The sequence below is a fragment of the Hibiscus syriacus genome, unplaced genomic scaffold (assembly GCF_006381635.1).
Source record: "Hibiscus syriacus cultivar Baekdansim isolate YM2019G1 unplaced genomic scaffold, ASM638163v2 tig00005406_pilon, whole genome shotgun sequence".
Classification (NCBI taxonomy): Eukaryota; Viridiplantae; Streptophyta; class Magnoliopsida; order Malvales; family Malvaceae; genus Hibiscus; species Hibiscus syriacus.
The window spans coordinates 1,948,058-1,969,547 of NW_024062056.1; the positions used below are offsets into that span (position 1 = coordinate 1,948,058).

Consider the following 21,490-nt stretch of genomic DNA (forward strand, 5'->3'; position numbering starts at 1 on the left):
TGAGATGTAAACTCTCCATGAAATATCCATTTTCTATAGCCCCGAACAAAGCCAAAAACTACTAGATGCTCGTAGACAACTTCACGAATGTGCCAATTAATGTTAGCACACTTCTTACAAGGGAAAAGAATCATATTCTCTTCGCTTGCATTCACAAAAACTAAAGTTAGAAAAGTTTCGACTTCGTTTCGATATTTGTCGCTTACCCTTGACAAATCCATCTAATTCTTATCCATTTCTTATTTATGGAATATCAATTTCAAATATTATGTTACCTATAAACATAAGGAAATAAAAAAGTTAGTTTACCTATTTGTTATTTTACCTAAAATTTCATTACAAACCCAAATTTTGATCATTAATTAACCTCAGACCACATTAGATACAGGAATCAATAGAACAACTATCTATTTATACCAGTGAATATAACCTCTTTAACTTCTAAACAGATCCCAGTCAAGAAATATAAGGGTAATACTCAATGGTTATTCTTTTCAAAGTTGCCTATTGAGTTTTCTACAATTAATAAACCAAATACCAAGAAGAAGATATAACATATAATCTAAAATACACATCCAAGTGACATGAAAACAACAAACTTTTAAAATATAAGTAATCTATCAAAAAGTGGCGTACACAATGACATCAATAAGACGTATCTAACGCAAAAAACAAGAGAAATCAAAATGCCTTTAAAATGTAAATAAGCTATCAAAAAGTGAAGTACACAAGGACATTAATAAGACATGTATCTCACGCAGAAAATTAAATGAATCTCAATTAAATGGTTACAAACCCAGTCCTCTTTTTATTTAATATAGAATTGAATTTGAACTTTCTTTCGAGGCTTTCATAATAAATCTACCAAATTCTAAATTTAACACATTCATTTCAAGTCTTAGCCTCTCACTTAAACACTCTCTCTCCAGTCCTGTTTACTAGGTCTAACCAAGGAATTAGATTGATATCATTGCACTAAGACATAACAACTTTAATGGAATTGTAGAACTTAGTTCCTTAAATGACTAGAAATTGATAACTCGTGATTTAAAAATAAAATAATAGATAAGAAGTAAACAAAGTTCCAAGAAGTACACAAAGTTCTAAGAAACAACCTGCATTACTTTAATATCAGTTGCAGGTGTATGAGGTTGCAAAGAGAAGAAATATTATAGCAGTGTTGGATACAGGTGTAGGGAAGACAATGATCGCTGTGATTCTCATCAAAGATTTTGGTGAAGCTTTAAAGTCTTTTGACAGTAAAAAGTTGATTGTTTTCTTGGCTCCTACTGTTCATCTAGTTAACCATGTATGCCTTTTTTATCACGGAGAGTCTAAAATATCTTCCGTTGATGTGAAAATCTTGAAAATTGTTTGTGTTTGTTTGCATCAATTTGAATATATATATAAAAGATCATGCAAGTTTGGAAGTTGAACAGTATTATGGAGCAATGGGGGTTGATGAATGGACCTTGGATTGTTGGGAGAAACAAGTAAAGGGTCATGTTGTAAGTTTTCTAACTAGTTAGCTATAATAAGGCTATTTTTATGCTTATTTAGGATCATATGTCTCTTTTAGCATCGAGGCTAGATAATTGAAACAAATATCTATCTTATTGATCTTATAAGTTCTGGTTATGACACCGCAAATTCTATTGAATGCCTTAAGGAAGGCATTCTTGAGTCTAGAGATGGTGTCCTTATTGATAATAGATGAGTGCCACCGTGCTACTGGAAACCATCCATATGCAAGAATAATGATGGTCATTAATCCAAAAAACTTTTTGCAAGAATTTAGTGATTTTTTTTTTGTTATTGTCCCTGATTAAAAATGAATTTTTTTGTGTTCCTAATTTCGATGTAGGAATTTTATGACAAATCCAAGAACAAGCCAAAGAATTTTGGAATGACAACATCACCTGTAATTAGCAAAGGTTATCCTTTGTTTAAATCCTGTGTTGCTCGAGTTTTGTGCCTATTGCCTAAATATTAAGTAAAGTTGCTTGAACCATTAGGGACCTATTTCTAAAGAAAATCAACTTGAAGCTAGGAGCCTTGTGCTTCTCGGTTTATTGGTGTCGCAGCCTTTAAAGGTACTTTGACTCAACTTTGTGTCAGAATTTTCTAGTTCGAATTTGAAAGCAATGGTAGATGCCTCTTGGTTAAAGGTATCCATGGACTTGTATAACGTGATTCACATGTGTGTGGCAATTGTTGTATGCATTTATCATGTTAGATGTTGAAGTCATTTTACCTTTTCCTGGACAGATCGATGTGTCATTGTTGAAGTTGCAAGACTTGCTGCAAGTTTCTTATAAAGACTTGGATGATAAGCTTAAAGCACTACGAAAACGATTATCGAATGAAAAATCTAAGATTCTGCATTGTCTTGACAATCTTGGTCTCATATGTGCTTATGAGGTATAATTTATGTTGTCACAGATTTCAACTAGAGAGAATAAAAGAATGATATTTAAGAGGAAAAATGTGTTATCTTGTTTTCTCATGCTATATAAAATTCAAGCTGCTGTTCTACCAAATACATAGGTTTGACCTTAATCAGCTAAAAAGCATGATCTAGAAACCTAAGGAAAAAAATAAAATCATGAACTAAGCCTTAATTAAAAACCTAAATTAATGGTATTTCGTAATCGTAACATAGAGTCGGCCAGTAGCATTTTCACAGCAACCCTCTACTCGTCTTTCTTAAATATCCACTACATGTCTTAATCTTGTGTAAAATAGTTTATATAGGTTTGTTTGGGCTTTATATACTTTATTTTCCTGCTATGTCTTCCCATTTGGGATGATGTGCCCTATGTTACTTCTTTCCTAGGCTGTTAACGTCTGTCTAGAGAACATCAATGACACTAAAGATGAATGTGAAGCATATAGAGAAGGTGTGATGCAGTGCAAAAATTTTCTTGAGGAAGTCCGATGCTTAACTGGGGAGTCCCTTCTCCTCGGTACAAGTATATACATGAAATATGGATTTATTACTCTAATATGGAAAGGAAGAAATCGATGACATACTTGATGGTCGATAGTTGGTGATCGGACTGGCGACGACGGCGTGATTTAGAGTCAGATTTCTGATAAGAGTTGAAAGGAAGAAGAAGGTTCGAATAAAATTAGGGATTTGGATCCCGATATGTTAAAGTAGTGTTCAGTAGCAGCCTTTTTTTTAAGTAAACGCCACTAGGTTATATGACAATTGCGGCGTTTGGTACTAAAATGCCATTAAACTGCATGTCGATCGCGGCGCTTATCGATAAACACCGCCTTATACTATTCAATCGCGGCGTTTTTAAATAAAAACGCCGCTAAGGTACTTACCTATTGCGGCGCTACTCCATAAACGCCGCTACTGATTTTATTTGGGAAGCGCTTCCTAAAGTACGAGTATTTAGCGGTGTTTGTATAAAAACACTACTAAAGTACGAGCCTATAGCGGCGTTTGTATAAAAACACCACGAAAGTATTAGTCTTTAGCGGCGTTCGTATACAAACGACGCTAAAGTAAGAGACTTTTGCAGCGTTTATTCTAAAAACGCCGTAAAAAATACCGCTATAAACCTATTTTGATGTATATAATATAGTTGATTTTGTTGCACGGTCAAAATCATCAAATTTAGGATTTATATTTCGAGATCAACAAATTTGATACATTTAAGACATCGTATTAAATCGAATATTAGATTATTATTACACTCTTTTATTTGAAGTTGTGTTTAAATTATGCTTTTATTCTATCTATTTTTGTTAGATTAAATAATGAACTCGTTTAAATAACGTTAACTATTTTGTTTTCTTATGAATGTTGACATTAATTATTTAAATATGTATTTTATTGTTAGGTACAAAATTATATCCCATCACTTAAGACCAATATACCATATCATATTTTATTTTTTAAAAATAATAAAATATTTTTAAAACATTATTCTCGTATTTTTAATAAAAAAATGTCATTAACTAATCATTTAACCTTTAAATTAATGGGTTTCAATTTTTAGATAATGAAATCATTGACCATCAGAATAAATAAACAAAATTATTATAGTCAACGCTTTAAGATAAATATTTACAATCAAAAGAGTATTTAGATTTAAAAGCTAACTTAAAAAAAATATTTTCTGAGGGTAAACTAATAAACCCTAAATCCTAGTCGTCTCTCCCTTTTTTTCAAATTAATTTTCTTTCAATAATTTTACGCATCTTTTCCTTTATGTTTGATTTTTGTTTAGTTAGCGACGACATCCGTTTTAATGTTGTTTGTTGACCGTCAGTGACTATTAATTCTTTTATTTTTATATTATGTATTTTATATTTTTTCTTGAATATTTTTAATTTTAAATAAGAATTTATCTTTCTGACACTTTTTTTCTATGCTCTAGTAACAAGCTTTTTCTATGCTCTTGTGGCATTATTTTTATGGTTTTTGGTACATTTTTTGCATACTTTTGTAGTCTTTGTGTTATTTACACAAAAAACTTCATAACATTTATTTTTTGATTGGTTTGTCAGTAGTCACGTATAATCAGATCTCATCTTTGGTAAAAGAATATTTGTCAATGTAATCACAATTGTGTAGCAAAACAACCTATCAAAATGTTTGGTTTGTTCACTATTCCTTTATCACTTTGTAAATGTCTCATTTGACAGAGACAAAGAATTTTGACGAAAGTTATTGAATTTTAATGTTAGTCACAATTAAATGTTTTGTTTTGTTTTTTTTTTTTTTGTATTTTTATATTTAGTATTTTATTTTTGTATAAGTGTTTTGATGACTATTATGTTCAATTTCTTCTCAATATTTTAATGCGTCAGTAATTTTAATTCCTTTCGTCATTAATTAAATGCACATGTCATAAGAAAAATTTTAAAGATAACATCAATCGCGACACGGAATTGATTTCTGTGGCTGAAATCAATACTATTTAAGGCATCTCATCCACACAATATATACTAAGAGAGAGGGGAAGAAAGAAGAAGCTGAGAAGTAAGCAAATGGGAGGTGCAGAGGGGAGTAGCAAAGACAATAGATGGAGTCTTCAAGGCATGACTGCCCTTGTTACTGGTGGATCCAAAGGGATTGGGAAAATTTCTCTTTTTCTTCATTACATGTATTCGGAATACACAGATTTGATACTAGTCTAGTTGAAATTCACTCAAAAGAGATAATTGCAATGCGAGCAGCCATGCAATCGTGGAGGAATTAGCAGGACTGGGAGCAAGGGTACATACATGCTGTCGTACTGAATCCCAGCTCAAAAATTGCTTGCTCCAATGGAAAGCCAAGGGTTTCCACGTCACGGCTTCGGTGTGTGATGTTTCGAATCAAGCTCAAAGGGAAAAACTGATAAAAACTGTTTCATCTGAGTTCGATGGGAAGCTCAACATCTTGGTATATTGTTCTGAATTTGTTATAAATTAGATGGGTCTGAATTTGTGATGAAGAATGGTAAAATTTGCAGGTAAATAATGTGGGAAATAACATCGGGAAAATGGTGTCCGATTACACAGCGGAAGATGTTTCATTCTGGCGAGTACCAACTTTGAATCAGCTTATAACATTAGCATACTGGCTCATCCTCTCTTTAAACCTTCAGCGTCTGGAAGCATTGTGTTTATCTCTTCAATTGGTGGTATTATGCCTGCATATTTAGGACCTATATATGGAGCCAACAAAGGTAATACTTTGCTTCTAAATTTGACCCTTCTTGTATTTTAACATATGTTTTTCTTGAGTACATGATGTTACATTTATGTTATTCAAGTTTCATATTCATACAGTTTTTCATGCTTTTTATATTTTTATAACTTTCGATAAATTGATAATTTCTGCTATTCAGAGTACGACATGTTCTAATTTCTTTTTCGTACTGTGTTATATCATACAAGAATTGTTTGTTTTACTTGGGATTCATATCATCTTGAACATTGCAGATAGGTTTTTTCTTCCATCCATGTATACATATGGTATATAAGATGTATTTGATTTTGTTGCAGAGGCCATGAACCAACTTGGGAAGTACATGGCATATGATTGGGCAGGAGATAATATAAGGGTTAATAGTATTACACCCGGGTTGATCAAAACTCCCCTTGCTGAACGTGTAAACTCTTCCACATGCTTATCTTTAATGTTTAGCCCATATTTACCCTACTTAATGATATAAAACAACTTCTTGAAGCGATTAGCCTGTGTCTTTAGTAAGCATGAGTCAGATTTTTATAACAGTTCATTGATGTAACAATTGATAAACAATAATTCGGACATTACTTCATTTTTAACCCATTATACTGTCTTAAACCACTACTTCATTTGTTATATATAAATAATCAGTTATAAAAATAAATAAATTTTGAATTAGTTTCATTTATCCAAATTAAAAACTTGTTATGAACACTCTTTCCTTCTTTGTTTTTGCTTAAAGATAATAGATGTATTGATAGATTTTTTATTGTACATATTTTTGCAGTATATTGAAGGTCACGGAGAAACAATAGAGACAACCAAAAATCTAACAGCATTAGGACGACTTGGAGAACCGAAGGAAGTATCGGCAATGGTGGCGTTCCTGTGCCTACCGGCGGCTTCATATGTAACTGGACAGGTTATTTGTGTTGATGGAGGGATGACAGTAAATGGCATTTACTTTCCAAAATAAATTACACCGCCGTGAACACCGTGAGCCATGAGTCAACTCAAATTTCTACGTAGTTTGTAATCTGCGATGCATGAGGCATGTTTGAACTCTTAGGTAGAGGTTTTATTGCCAGTCCAAACTCTCATTATTACCACAGTAATGACTTAATGTCCAAAATTATATCCCGACACTTAAGACCAATATACCATATCATATTTTATTTTTAAAAAATAATAAAATATTTTTAAAACATTATTCTCGTATTTTTAATAAAAAATGTCATTAACTAATCATTTAACTTTTAAATTAATGGACTTCAATTGTTAGATAATGGAATCATTGACCATCAGAATAAATAAACAAAATTATTATAGTCAATGCTTTAAGATGAATATTTACAATCAAAAGAGTATTTAGATTTAAAAGCTAACTTAAAAAAATATTTTCTCACGGTAAACTAATAAACCCTAAATCCTAGTCGTCTCTCCCTTTTTCAATTTAATTTTCTTTCAATAATTTTATGCGTCTTCTCCTTTCCGTTTGACTTTTGTCTAGCTGGCGGCGGCGACGGTTTTTAATGTTGTTTGCTTGCCGTGCGTGACTATTAGTTCTTTTGTTTTTATAGCATGTCTTTTATTTTTATTTTTTTGAATTTTTTTTAATAAGAATTTATGTCTTTTTGATACGATTTTTATACTCTAGTGACACATTTTTCTATGTTCTTGTGGCATTATTCTTATAGTTTTTTGTACATTTTTTGCATACTTCTATAGTCGTTGTGGTACTTACACGAAAATCATCACGACGTTTATTTTTTTGATTGGTTTGTCGATAGTCACGTATAATTAAATCTCATCTTTGGTAAAAGATTGCTTGCCAATATAATAACAATTGTGTAGCGAAACAACCTAACAAAATGTTTGGAGGAATTAAAGTACGCGAAAAGATTATTTATTACTATTATATTGCCTTCAACGTATTTGTTTTTAAGTCATGTGTGAAACGCACCTATTGCAATGATAGCAGACATGCAATCGTGGAGGAATTAGCAGGACTTGGAGCAAGCGTACATACATGCTCTCGAACTGAATCCCAGCTCAACACTTGCTTGCTCCAATGGAAAGCCGAGGGTTTCCAAGTCAGAGGTTCGGTGTGTGATGTTTCAAATCAAGATCAAAGGGAAAAGCTGATAAACAGTGTTTCATCTGAGTTCGATGGGAAGCTCAACATCTTGGTATATTATCCTGAATTGGTTATAAATTAGATGAATCTAAACTTGTGATGATGATTGGTAAAATTTGCAGGTAAATACTGTGGGAAATAACATCGTGAAAATGGTGACGGATTACACAGCGGAAGATGTTTCATCTCTGGCGAGTACCAACTTTTAATTAGCTTATAACATTACCAAACTGGCTCATCCTCTCTTGAAAGCTTCAGCGTCGGGAAGCATTGTGTTTATCTCTTCAATTGGTTCTGTTATGCCTGCATATTTAGTAGCGATATATGGAGCCAATAAAGGTAATACTTTGCTTCTATATGATCCTTCCTATATTTTAACATATGTTGTGTACATATATAAATTTTGAAGATGTCACATCAAGTTTCATATTCATATAGTTTTTGTCTTCTTTGTTGTACTATAATGATGCTTAAATTATTTTTGATAAATTATTATAATTTATATTCTTTTGACCTCGACATTTTTAATTTCTTCTCATACAATAGTATTTCTTTAATTTTTCTTTTACTTGGGATTCGTATCTTGTTTTTCTTTCATCTGTGTATGCATATAATATATAAATTATTTGATTTTGTTGTAGGGGCCATGAACCAACTTGGGAAATACTTGGCATGTGACTGCGCAGGAGATAATATTAGGGTTAATATTATTGCACCCGGGTTTATCAAAACTCCCCTTGTTCAACGTGTAAGTAAAACTCTTCCACGTGCTTATCTTTTACGTTTAGTCCCTAATTAGCCTATAAAACACCTGGAAACGATAAGCCTGTCATTAGTAAGCATGAGTCGGATTTTGATAACAGTTCGTTGATGTAACAATTGATAAAAAAAAAGATAACGTAGACACTTGTTCATTTTCAACTCATTAAACTGGCGTATATTTTTTTTTTGCTCAGCAACAAGAACGTTTTAAAATTGATAAGGGGGAAGAAAAACGAATCCTTAAGTGTGAGTCTCATTAAAAAAAACCCTAAACTTAAAAAGGGGAAAAGAGTACTCCACACTTGAGGATTGTCGCAACCGTCTTTCGGTTGTGTTCCGGAATTGAGCTTCGACGTGAAAAATAGATTGGGAGTCGCCACCGATCATTTACTTTACGAAAAGTGGGTTGATCGAATACCTTATTTCTTACCTGATCTGCGTCTTACCAGTGATATGTCGGATCCGGGAGTCGGTTACGGTCAAGGAAGGATTAACACCCTTGAACCGCCCTTTCGGTACTATGTAATTTCCAGTTGTCTTTAATTAAGAAAGTTGAAAGTTTAAATTGAAAGGTAAAATAACGATCCAAAACTTACATTTGATTGATTGAAAATGTACCCTTAAGAAAGTAAAAAAGCCATGTTAGATAAAATGATAAGAAATTAATTAATTAAATTAAAATGAAAAGAAAACAAATTAAGTAAAATGATAAAATGAAGAAAGCAAAGATAAAATAGTAAGTAAAAAAATAAATAATAAAATATATATAAAAAAGAAAAAGAAAATAAATAAAACAAATAAACAAAATAATAATAACAAATTACGAATAATATATATATATATATAAAATAAATAAAAAAGTAAATATATATAAATTAATAAATTAAATGACGAAAAGAACATATACACATATAATAGTAAAAAAAACCAAATAAAGATAATTACAATATATATATATATATATAGTAACAATACTAATAATGATAATAAGTAGTTAAAAAAGACAATCACACCGAAAATGGAAGAAAAGAAAGTAAGGTTTGGTGAAGTATAATTGACAGGAAGAAAAAATGATGAGGGGTGGGGACAAAGTAGGTAGATATAATTAATTTGTGTAGAATATATATATACATAATAATAGTAAAATGTATATATAACAACAATAATATCAATAAAAAAGAAAATAAATATAATATAATGATAATAAAAAATATAGAAAATTAATAGAAAAATATATGTATAATATTATAAAATATAGCACTTAAAATAAAAAAACCAAATATTTATTAATAATAGGTATAAAAATTAAAATATTTAAAAAGAACATACGCATATATATATATATATATATATATATATATCAAAATAAATAATATAAAAATAATACAAGTAATAATACAAGAATAATAAAAAGAAAGAGAAAGTAAAAAAATATAATGATAATAAAATATAAAAAATATACATATATAATATAAATAAGTAGAATAAAAGGAAATATAATAATAAAAATAATAAATATAATAGTAATAATAAAAATGCAAAGAAAATAAATATATATATATATATATATATATGGGTAATAACGTATATAAATAGAGAAAAATTTAAAAAGTGATAAATTAAAAATAAAATTAGCAAGTATGTATATATATATATATATAAAACTAATTAAGGGATTAAAATGAAAGGAATGTAAATTAAGTGGTTAAATGTCAAAGAACATCGAAGATTAAAACCGGCAAAAATAAAAAAGTTTTCATTTTTTGATAGATTTTCGCACTCTCATTCAAAAAATGTAATTTGTTTGTGCGAAATAGCCTCTAGGGAGCGTAGATCTGAAATCAAAGTTTCGAAAAAAACTCCCTCTGGGTCATCGGCTAAAACATTTGTCTTTGGGGTTCTCCAAAGAAAACACGATTAACAACGCATGCAAGTGAAGAGTAAAGAGAAACAAACGAATGATAAAAAAACTCACCTTTATTACTTCGAATCGTTTACAATAGCTTTGTCTTTGTATTTTCCGTGTTTTCCTCTGTGTTTTGTCTGTAAATCGTGTCTTACAATAGTGAGTTACAATGGCTATTTATAGTGCTTGTGGATCCTATCTTTAGTAGTTTAAATCATAGTAGAACTCTATCTTATTTTAAGGAGTTTGAATCCTAGCAAAATTCTATCCTATTTTTAGGAGTTTGAATCCTAGTAGGACGAAAATGTGTGTTGACAGCTGCCCCTCTTTGCCCATAGTCGTTTAACGGGGATAGGGCAAAGATTAAAAGACAAACTTTTCGTTCGGTGGAGTTGAAAATTGACTCTAATGTTTCAATAACTCCCTGTAGAATTGAGTTACGGATGACTCCTCCGTCGTGAAGCCGAGTTCATCTTGAAATGATATGAAATTGAGGCCGTAGTTCAGAATTTGAATCAGCACGTGGCTTCTCGTTGCCCTTCGGTCTTCTTCTCGGTTTAAAGACCTTGGATCGGAATCGAACTGAGAAATCTTCATTGACAGATAGCTTTTGCTTGAAAATGGTTGCTTGTCACTAAAGCACGGTTAACCCAGGTCCTCTTCTCGACTTGAAAACCTCGACTGCAACTGGAAAGTAGTGCGATTGATGTGTCATCGAGCTGAATGAAATCGAACTCGACAATTTTGATGGCAGATAACCCTTCTAGCATTGAGTTATGCAGTAAATGATGTGCCTTGGAGCTAAGCGTAGTCGAACTCGAAGGTATTTGTTAACAAATACTCCATCTTTGAGTTGGATATCCTTCGTCGTGAAGTTGAAATCCAATCTAAAGATGGATGATGCTTGTGTGCACGATTCCCTTCGTCGTGAAGTTAAAACGGCGGGTGGCCCATTCGTCGTGAAGTTGAGCCTGAAATTGGATATCCTTTGTCGTGAAGTTGAAATCCAAGTAAGTAGCATTGTTCTGAGTCCAATATCCTCCGTCGTGAAGTTGAAATTGGCTTTGGAACCGGGAAATTATTTGTTGACAACCAGCCGTCCCTTTGTTGTGAAGTTGAACTTGTGTTGTCTCGAGTCTAATATCCTTCGCTGTGAAGTTGAAATTGACTCTGAATGAAATTTTGTTGACAATCAGCCGCCCCTTCGTCGTGAAGTTGAGCTTGTGTTGTCTTGGGTCCAAGATCCTTCGCTGAGAAGTTGAAATTGGCTCTGAAATTGGGAAGTTGTTTATTGACAACCAGCGGTCCCTTCGTCGTGAAGTTGAACTTGTGTTGTCTTGAGTCCAATATCCTATGCTGTGAAGTTGAAATTGGCTCTGAAATTGGGAAATTGTTTATAGACAACCAGTGGTCCCTTCATCGTGAAGTTGAACTTGAATTGTCTGGAGTCCAATATTCTTCGTTGTGAAGTTGAAATTGGCTCTAAAATTGAGAAGTTCTTTGTTGACAACCAGCGGTCCCTTCGTCGTGAAGTTGAACTTGCGTTGTCTGGAGTCCAATATCCTTCGCTGTGAAGTTGAAATTGGCTCTGAAATTGGGAAATTGTTTAATGACAACCAGCGGTCCCTTCGTCGTGAAGTTGAACTTGCATTGTCTTGAGTTCAATATCATTCGCTGTGAAGTTGAAATTGGCTTTGAAATTGGGAAATTGTTTGTTGACAACCAGCGGTCCCTTCGTCGTGAAGTTGAACTTGCGTTGTCTGGAGTCCAATATCCTTCGTTGTGAAGTTGAAATTGGCTCTGAAATTGAGAAGTTGTTTGTTGACAACCAGCGGTCCCTTCGTCGTGAAGTTGAACTTGCGTTGTCTGGAGTCCAATATCCTTCGCTGTGAAGTTGAAATTGGCTCTGAAATTGGGAAGTTATTTATTGACAACCAGCGGTCCCTTCGTCGTGAAGTTGAACTTGCGTTATCTGGAGTCCAATATCCTACGCTGTGAAGTTAAAATTGGCTCTGAAATTGGGAAATTGTTTATTGACAACCAACGGTCCCTTCGTCGTGAAGTTGAACTTGCGTTGTCTGGAGTCCAATATCCTTCGTTGTAAAGTTGAAATTGGCTCTGAAATTGAGAAGTTGTTTGTTGAAAACCAGCGGTCCCTTCATCGTGAAGTTGAACTTGCGTTGTCTGGAGTCCAATATCCTTCACTGTGAAGTTGAAATTTGCTCTGAAATTGGGAAGTTGTTTATTGAAAACCAGCGGTCTATTCGTCGTGAAGTTGAACTTGTGTTGTCTGGAGTCCAATATCCTTCGTTGTGAAGTTGAAATTGGCCCTAAAATTGGGAAATTATTTGTTGACAACTAGCGGTCCCTTCGTCGTGAAGTTGAACTTGCGTTGTCTGGAGTCCAATATCCTTCGTTGTGAAGTTGAAATTGGCTCTGAAATTGAGAAGTTGTTTGTTGACAACCAGCGGTCCCTTCGTCGTGAAGTTCAACTTGCGGTGTCTGGAGTCCAATATCCTTTGCTGTGAAGTTGAAATTGGCTCTGAAATTGAGAAGTTGTTTGTTGACAACCAGCGGTCCCTTCGTCGTGAAGTTGAACTTGTGTTGTCTGAAGTCCAATATCCTTCGCTGTGAAGTTGAAATTGGCTCTGAAATTGGGAAGTTGTTTATTGACAACCAGCGGTCCCTTCGTCGTGAAGTTGAACTTGTGTTGTCTTGAGTCCAATATCCTTCGCTGTGAAGTTGAAATTGGATCTGAAATTGGGAAATTGTTGTTGACAACTAGCGGTCCCTTCGTCGTGAAGTTGAACTTGCGTTGTCTGGAGTCCAATATCCTTCGTTGTGAAGTTGAAATTGGCTCTGAAATTGAGAAGTTGTTTGTTGACAACCAGCGGTCCCTTCGTCGTGAAGTTGAACTTGCGTTGTCTGGAGTCCAATATCCTTCGCTGTGAAGTTGAAATTGGCTCTGAAATTGGGAAATTGTTTGTTGACAGCCAGAGGTCCCTTCATCGTGAAGTTGAACTTGCGTTGTCTAGAGTCCAATATCCTTCGCTGTGAAGTTGAAATTGGCTTTGAAATTGAGAAGTTGTTTGTTGACAACCAGTGGTCCCTTCGTCGTGAAGTTGAACTTGCGTTGTCTGGAGTCCAATATCCTTCGCTGTGAAGTTGAAATTGGCTTTGAAATTGGGAAGTTGTTTATTGACAATCAGCGGTCCCTTCGTCGTGAAGTTGAACTTGTGTTGTCTTGAGTCCAATATCCTTCGCTGTGAAGTTGAAATTGGCTCTAAAATTGGGAAATTGTTTGTTGACAACCAGCGGTCCCTTCGTCGTGAAGTTGAACTTGCGTTGTCTGGAGTCCAATATCCTTCGTTGTGAAGTTGAAATTGGCTCTGAAATTGAGAAGTTGTTTGTTGACAACCAGCGGTTCCTTCGTCGTGAAGTTGAACTTGCGTTGTCTGGAGTCCAATATCCTTCGCTGTGAAGTTGAAATTGGCTCTGAAATTGGGAAGTTTTTTATTGACAACCAGCGGTCTCTTCGTCATGAAGTTGAACTTGCGTTGTCTTGAGTCCAATATCCTTCGATGTGAAGTTGAAATTGGCTTTGAAATTGGGAAATTGTTTATTGACAACTAGTGGTCCCTTCATCGTGAAGTTGAGCTAGCATTATCTGGAGTCCAATATCCTTCGTTGTGAAGTTGAAATTGGCTCTGAAATTGAGAAGTTGTTTGTTGACAACCAGCGGTCCCTTCGTCGTGAAGTTGAACTTGCGTTGTCTGGAGTCCAATATCCTTCGCTGTGAAGTTGAAATTGGCTCTGAAATTAGGAAGTTGTTTGTTGACAACCAGCCGTCCCTTCGTTGTGAAGTTGAACTTGTGTTGTCTCGAGTGGCACGATATCGTCCGTCGTGGAGTTGAATTCACGGATGGCCACTTCGTTGTGAAGTTGAGCCTTGACTTGAAAATCCTTCGTCGTGAAGTTGAAATCCAAGTATTGTATGTTGCGGTTGGACACAATTCCCTTCGCCGTGAAGTTGATACCGTGGAGACCCCTTTATTGTAAAGTTTGGCTTCGAGCTAGATATCCTTCTTCGTGAAGTTGAAATTCACTCTCGAACAAATTATGTTGTTTCGAGAGAAACTTTCAATCTGTTGAGTTGGTCGAAGTGTAGCTTCTTGCTGCTGAGTTAAGCAACCAACATGAATCTTTAAAGGTGCTTTTGAATCGAGTATCATTCGTCTTGAACTTGAAACTTGACTCTAAAAGCTGCAAAAAATTATGTATGTGGAAAATGATAAATATGATGCTCTAAAATGTATGCATAAGATGCATGTAACATGAATTGGTTATATTTTATCTCCTGAAAAAGGTCTGATAATTTGCATTAGGATATTGAATCCCCAAATGATGCCCCAATATCCAAAAATGCCCCAATATTTGATGTTGAATCTTCAAAGATGCCTCAAATGTTCCTCATTTCTTACTTCAGCATTGATTCTGAGCATGAGTTTTGTGTCTAAGAGTCACATGTCATTTACCAAGATCCACTCTAGAGAGACTGTCTTGTTTGAAAAAAAATGTTTTTCTTTCTCTTTTATTTTCAAAGTTCTGAAAAATATCAATAAAGAGTTTCGAAAAATGTTTAATCAAAAGTTTTGAAAATATGATCTCTTTCACGGTTTTACAATTGAGACGAATCATAAAACTAGAGTTCATTGGATATCAAATGTTTAATTACAATGTTAATCCTTCAATAAATTATAGCTATTTGACACGTGCCAAGATCAAAGCTATCTTTGGGAAATGGTTAAGTAAGGAAATGATAAAAAGGTCTCAGGTTATTGTGTTTGGTCAAAGGTTTGGCATTTGATGCTCAAAGGTTTGGTATTTGATGCTCAAAGGTTTGATGGGGTAGCTTGCATGCTCCTCTACTGGAAGTGTTCTCCGACTCCCAGCTTTCATAGTCACATTTGGATTGTGCGATGCCTTATCAAGGAATTTGTGTGATCGCCTCAGTTGCACAATTTTTATATTCGAGCCGCCTTTTCAGGTTTTCAACTCGAATACTCATTTGGTTTCAAGACGTTATTCAGGATTTACGTCTTGAACCTCCCTTTGTTATTTTTCTCTACCATGCATTAATTACATTGTTTTTTGAAAACAAAGATTAATCCTGATGGGCGGGATGAAATATGAAGATAATCTCTTATGTTTAGAAATCCATATATGATTAGAAGGGACTTTTAAGGCACGTAATGTAGGTCAGGATTCATGGCTATGAAAAAAAGGATAAATAGGCCCAAACAAGTATTTCAGGGTGTTGAACCAAGGATCAATTCATTCTGATGCCTTCAATCATGTCCTGCTCAAAATGTCTCTCTCTTGAGGCTCTATGATCTTCGAGTGAAGTGATTCAGTGATTCGGGAATGATTGTGCTTGATCAATCTCATAGTTTGAAGTTTGATGTGCTATTTTAAACTAGTGTTTCAGGGTGTTGAACCAAGGATCAATTCATTATGATGTCTTCAATCCTGCTCAAAATGTTTCTCTCTTGATGCTCTATGATCTTCGAGTGAAGTGATTCAGTGATTCGGGAATGATTGTGCTTGATCAATCTCATAGTTTGAAGCTTGATGTGCCATTTTTTAGGGAATCTTTGCATGTGATTTTTGTCCCTTTTTCTTTTTGATTTTTGTTCTTGTTTCTCTTTTATCTTTGTTTTTTTGCTTCTTTTCTTTTTTGTTCTTGATTGGATCTTCGCACTTGCCATTTGGTCCACCTTTTGGTATCTCATCTGAATCAATGTCTTCGCTCATGTGAGCATATTTCTTCCACCTTGCCCCCCAGTGTGGAGGGTGATCCTTGGTTAGGGTTGAATGAGAAGAAAAATACTACAAGCTCAAAAGGGGACACAAGGGATATATTTTTTTCTCCTGTTGTGAAGGGATAAAGAAAGAAAGTCGTTCATCATTTCATACATGTAAATCTTCACAGAAGAGGTATCCCCAGGGGGATAGATTTTTAAGATTAATTCTATTCACATGAAAACAGTGTAATTAATGCATGATAGAATTATTTCGAATGAATTTTTCTTCTTTTTTTTCCAGATGTCTCAATGTTCAGGCTCCTCGCGAGATACCCCAAGTTGGTTCTTTAGAAGAATGCTCATGTTAAAATGAACAACTCAATGCCTTGGGTTTTAATGGTAAGAAACATTATTTTTTAGTATAAAAAAGACAGTAGTGTGATCTTATTGACTCAAAGAAAGGTGTGGGTGTATCAAAAAGATAAAGGTAATGTTCAAGAATTTCAAAGGGAGGTAATGTAAAAATTTGGTCTTTTGGTAATGACCATGAGTTATTTTGGGTAAAGAATCAAGGTATTTTGTTTTGGGGTTTGAGTCAGGATAAGAAAAGTCTAACCTTGCCATATGTCAAAAATCTATAATTCTTGAAGAATTAAAAGAATTAAAAGAATCCTTAATTCATTTTATATTCGAAGAACTAAAGATTAGAATTTGTTCAATTGCTCCACCTTAGAAAGTAACATAAATTCAATCCTTTAAAAGATTAAGCAAACGATGAAAGATTAGAGACGTGTTTAAACAAAACAATCCTCTAAGTGCAAATGGTATATGCCATGCCCCCTTCTTCGGCCGTTTATGCCCTTGAATCCATCAGGTTTTGGATCTTGCGCTTCAGCATCTTATAGTTCTCAGAGGAATATTTGGGGCTTCTTATGTGGTAACACCTAACAGCTTCAACATCGTAGTCCTTAGGATATGGGGATTTTTTTCTTAGATCATCCTGGCCGGCTTTGTCCTACCATCAGCTGATCAGGCTCTTTAATGTTACAATCTTGCTTCCATGTGGTTAAATCCACTTCATCGAGTCCTTCATGACTTAATTTCATGTTTGTGAAAATGCTTGAAAATGTATATGAAGATGCAAAAAGGCAAAAATGCAAAATGCAAGAATGCATGAAATGTTCAAGGCATTGATCCAGAAAAGTGTCCATTATTATAAATAATTTTTACTTAGACAAAAATGTTTTATCTTGTAAGAGACATAAAAACGATCAAAGGTACATTCGGACTAAATCCTCTAGACCCCGAACAGCTTCTAATAGATTGACAAGTCTTCTGTCTTCATCTGTCACTGGTTGTATGCCTTGTCGGACCATTCCAGCTTCCATTGCCAGGCCGTGTAGATGACGAGCTGCCTTCTGTACTTGATCCAGGAAGTCTCGGATGACTGCGTCTCTGGCCTTCACTCTTTGTTGTGCTTGCTCCCAACGGGAACACCACTGTAAACCTCCGTCGAAGAGCACTATCTGAAGCTCGCTCACTTTCTTCTTTAACCCATCTACAATAGCTTCTAACTCAGCTATTGTTTTGTCATCTCTCTCATGTTGTTTCTCCAGATTAGCCATCTGGATTCTCAAGCATTGGTTTTGATACTGACTGTCTGCTAAGCACCTCTGGGCAGTCTTCATCTGTTCCTTCCAAGCTCTCTCATCAGGCCCTTCGAACTTTTTTTTTCAGGCTATGAGCTTCGTCTTTCCAGTATTCAGAAGCCACTTTTAACTTGGAGTTATCCTTGACTTTATCTTGATACCCATTTCTCAAGTCTTCGAGCTCAAAACAGACTTTTTTCTGTTCTTTTTCAAGTTTATCTGCTCGATCTTTCTGAGAGTCGACATCTAGCTTCCATTGGTAGCGCTCAGCTTCAAGCTCCTTTACCCTCTGCTTCAGCTCGTTATTCACAGCTTCAAACTCTATCTTGGCCATCTCAAGTTTAAAAAAGACGGGCCTAAGATGTTCTTCCAGGGTTCAGGTGTCCTCACAGTCTGGCACCGGGATATTTTCATTTTTTTCTCAATCTTCGCCACTCCACATAGTCCGGAGTAAGCATGTTTCTGGAAGCTACAACATCCATCCGGAATACTTTCTTCCATGAATCGACTGCTTCCTTGATCATCTTCTTATAGTTGTCACCGTGATACTCAAACTCTGATTTAGCTAGTCCGCATATTGCTGGGACAAACTGACGTGCCCCATAATGTCTAAGTGCTAACAATGGAGCATACCCAACTGCATCCCAAAGTTCAGGTAAGGTCATAGTGTCAGAGTCCCCACATTGGAAAAGAACGACACTGAGGAACAACCAGGGGGCTCTCCAAGTAATATCTCGGTCTTGATAGATGAGTGAAGACTTTCATCCACTTTTCTTTTGAAGTTCCTTCATGCCATTTCATGGTGATGAACTCTCTCAAAGGTGAATACGTAGTGCTAAATCGGCGGTAGGCAACCCAATTAGTCTTCCAGAAGTGGCTGTGAATCCAGACTTGAAGGAGCTGAACACATCCAATGAATCTACCTCCACCAGCTCTTCGGCAATGGTTGAGAGACCGAAAGGTCTCGGCTAAGATGGTTGGTGCTGGGTTGACTCGTTTCAGAAGTTGCTCAAATAGTTCCACCACGGATGCGTCAATGCATCCCAAAATCTTTGGAAAGATGATCAAGCCATACAGACCTAGTGCAAAAAAGGTCTATAGTCTTCCATTTATCAGGGTGGTCATTCATTAGTTTCCTTATGTGGATCCACTGAATTCCTTGCCCGTTACCTTTGTTTCGGAGTCGGTCAGTCACCCACTTTTCATCAACTCCTACAATCTTAGCCAGTCTGTTCTTGAAAGGCTGACTCTTGATGTGTTTGATGTAGGCTCGCTCCAGTTTAATGCTTTCACAGTGCAATAGTGTAGTATACTCCTCGATGGTAGGTACCATGTCCTCTTGGTTAAAAGTGAAGTAACTGTATACCGGGTTCCAGAATTGAACCAAGGCTCTAATTAAGGGCTCAGCAGCCTTAACATGAAGCAAAAGTGCAATGTCACCATACTGCTGACTGAACTTCTGTTTTCGATCATTCTTCCAACTGTCCCAAATGTCTCGAAGTTCTTGCACATTATTCTGTTTTAGGCTGATAGAGGCATAGCTAACAAGCTCTGACACGTAACTTCCTTGAAGACTATCTCCCTTTTCTTTCTGAGTCTTCTCGGACCATAGTCGTACCTCGGGGTTTTTAATCTCCTGTATTACAACACCTTTGTCCACTAATGCAAATTATTTATGGTTAACGAACACGTTTTTTTGGTGGATCAACACCTCTTTTGAATGATGCAGATGATGGAAATAAAATAAAAGAGAGGAAAAAAATGAAAAGATTTAGTAAGGCAAAGATAATAATCAAAGCAATCATGAAAATAAAAGTCCTACCCCACATGATATCTACCCCACATGCTTATTATTCCTACCCGTACATGATCTCTATCCCGCAAGTTGATTTTGAACAAGTCCTAACCGCATAAATTTCTAGTTCACATGTTTTGAACAGAAAGTAAAGCATAAAATAATTTTGGCATCCTAGGGTTTAAAACGAGGTTTTGGGGTGGGTCCTAACTCCTTGTAGTCTCCGGGTTTAGGTTTTAAAAAAAGGTACTCGAGTTCTCCTTGCCGGTGCCCCCTTGGGCTTACCAGACCCTTAGTCCTAAACCTATCACAGGCTTGTGTGGACTAAGTTAAACTCGAGAGGAAACATTCCCTTATGCCTATACGGAGAATAAATTCACACGAAGGCATAAGGTATATGAATCCCGAAGGTTACTTGCTAGGCCCTTACGATGAATAAATTCACACGAAGGCGTCGCTTTCACCCCCACTTAAAACGGGTTCGGAGCTCGGGTATAGAGCTTTTGGATGAAAAATCTTTAAGGGCTGAAATCTTTAAAAACGGTCAGTACAACTATTTACTCGAAAATATAATCAAAAGTAAGTAATAAGGATCGAAATGTTACCTTAAAATTTAAACTTACCCTTTTCATTAAAAAGACAACTGGAAATTACCTTAGCCTGACTCACTTACCTGTGTCTCCAGCAGAGTCGCCAAGCTGTCGCAACCATCTTTCGGTTGTGCCCCAGAATTGGGCTTCGACGTGAAAAATGGATTGGGAGTCGCCACCGATCATTTACTTTACGAAAAGTGGGTTGATCGGATACCTTATTTCTTACCTGATCTGCGTCTTGCCAGTGATATGTCGGATCCGAGAGTCGGTTACGGTCAAGGAAGGATTAGCACCCTTGAACCGCCCTTTCGGTACTATGTAATTTCCAGTTGTCTTTAATTAAGAAAGTTAAAAGTTTAAATTGAAAGGTAAAATAACGATCCAAAACTTACATTTGATTGATTGAAAATGTACCCTTAAGAAAGTAAAAAAGCAATGTTAGATAAAATGGTAAGAAATTAATTAATTAAATTAAAATGAAAAGAAAACAAATTAAGTAAAATGATAAAATGAAGAAATCAAAGATAAAATAGTAAGTAAAAAAAATAAAAAAAAATAGAAAAAGAAAAGAAATAAATAAAACAAATAAACAAAATAATAATAACAAAGTACGAATAATATATATATAAAATAAATAAAAAAGTAAATATATATAAATTAATAAATTAAATGACGGAAAAACATATACACATATAATAGTAAAAAAACCAAATAAAGATAATTACAATATATATATATATAGTAACAATACTAATAATGATAATAAGTAGTTAAAAAAGACAATCACACCGAAAAGGGAAGAAAAGAAAGTAAGGTTTGGTGAAGTATAATTGGCAGGAAGAAAAAATGATGAGGGGTGGGGACAAAGTAGGTAGATATAATTAACTTGTGTAGAATATATATATATATATAATAGTAAAATGTATATATAACAACAATAATATCAATAAAAAAAGAAAATAAATATAATATAATGATAATAAAAAATATAGAAAAATATATGTATGCTATTATAAAATATAACACTTAAAATAAAAAAACTAAATATTTATTAATAATAGGTATAAAAACTAAAATATTTAAAAAGAACATACGCATATATATATATATATAACAAAATAAATAATATAAAAATAATACAAGTAA

The 21,490-nt window shown here is 34.6% G+C and overlaps 1 protein-coding gene and 1 pseudogene across 1 annotated transcript; both read left to right on the forward strand.

The window, feature by feature from the left end:
* The window catches only part of LOC120199308, a 38,038-nt pseudogene extending 31,935 nt beyond the window's left edge, over positions 1 to 6,103 (forward strand).
* Positions 6,104 to 6,572: 469 nt separating this feature from the next.
* LOC120199220 (tropinone reductase homolog At2g29170-like) lies at positions 6,573 to 8,044 on the forward strand. The gene is made up of 3 exons (XM_039200380.1): positions 6,573 to 6,647; positions 7,645 to 7,887; positions 7,958 to 8,044. The coding sequence occupies exons 1-3, from the start codon at positions 6,573 to 6,575 to the stop codon at positions 8,042 to 8,044; spliced, it is 405 nt and encodes a 134-aa protein (XP_039056311.1).
* The last annotated feature ends 13,446 nt before the right edge of the window (positions 8,045 to 21,490 follow it).